This window comes from Aptenodytes forsteri, unplaced genomic scaffold, assembly GCF_000699145.1.
Source record: "Aptenodytes forsteri isolate BGI_AS27 unplaced genomic scaffold, ASM69914v1 Scaffold342, whole genome shotgun sequence".
Classification (NCBI taxonomy): domain Eukaryota; kingdom Metazoa; phylum Chordata; class Aves; order Sphenisciformes; family Spheniscidae; genus Aptenodytes; species Aptenodytes forsteri.
Genome location: NW_008795853.1, coordinates 985,062 through 990,581, shown reverse-complemented (window position 1 = coordinate 990,581; position 5,520 = coordinate 985,062). Strand labels below are relative to the sequence as shown.

General features: G+C 39.4%; 1 protein-coding gene across 1 annotated transcript; it reads left to right on the top strand.

Moving 5' to 3' along the window:
• Positions 1-878: 878 nt before the first annotated feature.
• On the top strand, positions 879-2,682 carry CHRM5 (cholinergic receptor muscarinic 5). The gene has a single exon (XM_009283660.2). It carries the CDS (start codon positions 1,096-1,098, stop codon positions 2,680-2,682), a length of 1,587 nt encoding a protein of 528 aa, XP_009281935.1. The 5' UTR covers positions 879-1,095.
• Positions 2,683-5,520: the final 2,838 nt, after the last annotated feature.

Here is a 5,520-nt window from a genome sequence, read left to right as displayed (position 1 = left end):
GGGCGCCGTTTGTGGGGGTGAAAAGCGGCACGGACTCCGGCAGACACGGCAACCAAAGACCTTTATTGCTTTTTGTTAGCATCTTTTATAGCAAGCAGAAGTGTACACGCACTACCTGCAGCTTGCAGATAGGTTACAGCCTTGTGTTCACTATGCTCTATGCTCTAGCAGATTGGCCCGTTCTTTCTGATCATGCGTTCATGGTCTTTATCTTGTTTTTCTCCTTCCAGCTGCACATTCCTTTCTCTGTTATTTTGTGCTTATGTGCCTTGTCATGCCAGGTGGTACAGTGTTTGCTCATTAAAATCAAACTCAGGAATGTCTGTTAGTGAGATTCCCATCCCCACACCACGCCTCACCCAATCAGTCTCCTCTGTCCCGAGATCTCCCAATAGAGAAAAGTCTTTCCTGCCTAACTTATTTTTCAAAAAACATCTTCTTGGCCTTGCCTGCCTCCTTAACTCAAAGATTCCCCCTCAATTGCCCCAAGCACTTCTAACACCTAATTGTTTCCCACTGCCACCATGCCAGCATGGTTCCTAACTCCACATGCATCCTCAGTTTCCTCTTACTCTGTTGTTGGTGACTTCTCCAAATTTTCCAAAGATAATTTCTGAAACCTTGACATGTCTTCTACATAGTACTGTAGGAAACAACACAGTGACTCACTGTCTTATTGCACTGTAAAACTTTGAATGTCTGTCTTTAAGAATATGTAGAGTGTCTCCTGAGGTATTCAAAATATAACAGCTGGTGTGATTGACTGTCTTAAGAAACAATAGTTGTTTTGATTGCATTTAGAAATGTCATAAGATGCCAGAGTACATTGTCCTAGAATGTACATTTGTGTGTTTTACTTATGTTCACAATGGTAGAAACAATAATCAAAATGCAAAACGAGAGCACAAATAATTTGATAGATTGTTTTACAAGTGTTTTATGGTAACTAATGGAAATCTGTGCTATTTAATGAGCTGCTTTCTTTTTCTGTTTTTTCCTTTGATCTTTACAGCTGTCTCCAAAAGAATATTTTCGAGTAGAGAAAGCAATATGCAACAGTGCTAAGATCCTGATGACAATACACCAAGAACAAGAATGGAATTAAATTTATTCAGCAATTCTACTGTTGTAAACAGTTCATCCATCAAACATAAGCAGTTAGAAGGGTATAGCCTCTGGGAAGTCATTACTATTGCCACTGTAACTGCAATTGTAAGCTTAATAACCATAGTGGGAAATATTCTTGTAATGATATCCTTCAAGGTTAATAGTCAGCTCAAAACCGTCAACAATTATTACTTGCTCAGCCTTGCCTGTGCAGATCTCATCATTGGAATATTTTCTATGAACCTTTATACGTCCTATATACTCATAGGCCATTGGTCTCTTGGAAGCCTTGCCTGTGACCTGTGGCTAGCACTGGACTATGTAGCTAGCAATGCCTCAGTAATGAACCTCCTAGTCATCAGTTTTGACAGATATTTTTCCATCACAAGGCCTTTAACTTACAGGGCCAAACGCACGCCCAAAAGAGCTGGCATCATGATTGGTCTGGCTTGGCTAATTTCCTTCGTGTTGTGGGCGCCTGTAATCTTGTGCTGGCAGTATTTTGTGGGTGAACGAACAGTACCACCTGAAGAGTGCCAGATACAGTTTTTATATGAGCCCATTATCACCTTTGGTACTGCAATTGCTGCTTTTTACATTCCAGTGTCTGTGATGACCATTCTGTATTGCCGCATCTATAAAGAGACAGAGAAACGTACCAAGGACCTTGCTGAACTGCAGGGTTCGGAGTCTGTGGCAGAATTTGAGATGATAAAGCCTCAGAAATCTCTCCTGAAGTCTTGCTTCAGTTGCAAGCAACAAAACTTAGTCAAAAGAGAAAGGTGTCAGGCTTCCTGGTCTTCATCTAGTCGAAGTACATCAGCTACGGTAAAAGCCTCTCAGGCAGCGAGTACTTGTAACGACTGGGTTAAGGCTGACCAGTTAACCACCTGCAGCAGCTACGCATCTTCAGAAGAGGAGGATAAACTTGCCACTGATTCAGTTTTCCAAGTAACTTACAAAAGTCCATCTAAAGGTAAGGCAGAAGAGTTTAATGAGAGTACGGATGTTGTTGTCAAAGACCAACCTGAAGAAAATGATTATGAGAACCAGAAATACTTTTTGTCACCTGCCAAAGGCCACGTACAAAAAAGTAAAAAATGTGTGGCCTATAAATTCCGGTTGGTGGTTAAGGCTGATGGCACCCAGGAAGCCAACAATGGTTGCCGTAAAGTAAAAATAACTCCTTGTTCTGCTGCTCTGTCAAAGGATCCTTCCATCAAAAGCATGGATCCAAATATAAATAACCAAATCACCAAAAGAAAACGGATGGTTCTTATAAAGGAACGCAAAGCAGCACAGACTTTAAGTGCCATTCTTTTGGCTTTTATCATCACATGGACTCCCTACAATATCATGGTTTTGATCTCTACGTTCTGTTCTGACTGCATTCCCCTGACACTGTGGCACCTTGGATATTGGTTATGCTATGTGAACAGCACTGTTAACCCCATTTGTTATGCCCTCTGTAACAAAACTTTCAGGAAAACTTTTAAGATGCTGCTTTTCTGCCAGTGGAAAAAGAAAAAAGTGGAAGAGAAACTATACTGGCAGGGCAATACCAGACTGCCATAATTGCTCTTATATAAGGGATAAGGGGGAAGAGAGATATTGACGTAATCTAGTAAATTGACTGTAATTCTGTCTCTTCAAAGCTGTTGCTTTATATGTCTAGGGGTTAAAAAAATTCTGCAGAAAAGTAAAATTTTGCATGAAAGTAGTGTGCTTGGGATAAAGAAGTCAGTGGCTGCTGTGAGCAACACAGGGTGTTTTTGATTATGCAGTAGATCTGCATTGAAGTTATTATGTTTGGGGTCTTCTGTCCTTTCTTTCAGCCTGAGAATATGTAGAGTAAATTATAAACTACTAGAAATTAGAGTGGGATGGTCATCCAGTCATCAGGTCAGGTCATCCAGTCTATCTCCCTGTAGTGCAGAACTGTTTCTTCTTATAGTGCCTTTCTAGTGTATTGTCTATTTAGTTTTCAATGTACCAAGCAATGGAGCTCATACTACTTCTGTTTTGAGACTTTTCTACCTGCTGTTGGAATGAAACAAGGATTGTTTAAAGGGGGAAATGCTGTCATCCCCAGTACTAAATGGTTAGGGAGATTCATAATACTCCAAATGAACACACATATTATAGGAGAATGTAATACTGAGAAAATTTCCACTGTAAGGATGACTTTTGTGGAGACTTTTGAGGAAGGGCTCATAGTGGAGGAAATAGATAATGTATTTTGTATATGAAGAAGCCAGTCCCAATCTCAGTTCCATCATGCAAGTCACTGTCATCTGTAAAAAATGGTGATGGTTAGCAGATACCTCTGAATTTCTCCATTTCCCAATGCATCTGGAGGAAATTTTTAAATTTTATGCGATAGTGACAATGGTACAAATCAGAACTGACTGTAAAGCATAACGGACATAGTATATCTACTTTACAACACAAGGAAAGTCTTTTTTGCAATCTCTTTTGTTGCGCTTCCCCTTGCCCCAAAAGTTTCTGTTACTGATGGAATGACGCGGAACAAGAGAAAAATATGTATTGATGCCCTGTGTATTTACCTACATATTACGAAATTATTATAAACAGTGACAGCATTGGCATCTCTGAAAGAAGAAAGATTTTTTAAGTAATTTTTGAATATTTCTATAAAACTATTAAGGACACTTTGCACTTTCATAGCACTGTTTGTCTTTAAATAGCTTTACAAAGACTAGTCAACATCAGGTATTTGGAAACATAAGTTATCTCCAGTTTCTATCTTTTGGTCCAGCAGAACCGTATCTGCTACAGTACTGGGGGCTGGAGTCAACCCCTCTGACAGCTGTGGCTTCTGGGACTGAGCTGTACTGGCCTACCTACAATGTGCTGAGCCTCTGGCCACGAGCTGAGGTTTGCCAGAGCTTTGGGTTTGTGGTGAGGGCACTTCTGTGGCCGGGTTGAACTGCATGTGCCTGTCTGATGTCTGTGCTAGTTTGGCAGGAGTCCTCCAGCATTGACTGAGTGAGTGCATAAGCGAGGGGCTGCCTTCAGCAGAAGGCCGTTGGAACAGAGCTGGTGACCTGGCTCCTTGTGGTGGGAACAAACACGAAGCCTCAGAACAGGCCATGAGAAAACAAAGTTAATGGTGACAGGAGTCATAAGGAATGAAGTCCTAAAGCAAACAAATGTTTATGAATAAATGAGAAAGATCTCCGTGTACACAAAGTTCAGATTCAGTTCTAGCCTTTCTATCAAAGTTCGAGGTGAGGTGCTCTGGAATATTACTTTGGGCCAATCTTCATATATATCTACTATACGCTTTAGTGGGACATTGCAGTGGTGACATGACCCAGTTGCACATTTCAGGGATTGTATTAGTCATCCTGAATGTACCATTGCTCTCAGTGAAATTGTTCGTATAATTTATTAAATTATCATACCATCAAAATATTTCCCTACAGATAAATAATTCCTCCATGTCAACAACCACAGTACAAGTAATTAATATTTTTTATCCCCAATCTCCAGAGGGGAAAATTGTGTCAGTGAAAGATTAGCATGTAGTAATGTAAAAATATGTTCTCAGAATTCACAGGAGTGATTTTGTAACACACCATACCGTGCCTATTATTTTTTGTGCATTAGCATATGATTGCTTATTAAAAGAAAGTATGGGTCTTTATAAAGACCCTTTCATCAACTTTCCTCTGTCACTATCCAGAGCTTTTCCTGTGTACAGTAACTATGTATAAGTTGGTTATTATAGTGGGTTTATTTTATATTACACTGGATCAGACAGTCAGTAAACTGTGTTTGATTTTTAGCAAATGAATGTGTCCCTCTGTGGCACAAGCTGTAGTTAAAGGCAAAATTTATGAGGTAGTAACAGTTCCTGCTAGCTGCAGTGTTGTTGCTAAAGTAAAGCATTGGCTGCTACTGAAATTAAATGGGATATTTTTTGTTGGTTTTGGCTTCCGTTGAACAAGAGTGTTCTGTAAATGTTTATGGACTCTGTGCTCAGTAAATGTATTAGAATACATGGTGATGGATGCAACAGTGTTGGTTCAATGTAATTGTGAAATATGTGCTCAAACTATGCTGCTAGCACTTCACCATGTGAGACGTTACATGGCCAAACATGGGTACGTTGTAAATACCTAGAATTATATAAAGAGGTGTGTGTTGCTTTATTGTTATGTAGGATGTTTATTCTTAAAAAAAAAAATCAAAACCACAAAAAGAAAAATGTGATCCTCATCAGAGTATCAGTTAGTACTTAATTATATTTTGTTTTCAAATTATATTTTGTACCTTTAAAAAGTGTTGTGGGACTTTTACAGTGTAGAACAACCTTGTTATCTGTATTTCTGTCCTTTTAATGATCCTTTTACTGATCCTATAATTGATTGTGGTCAGGTTTGGACT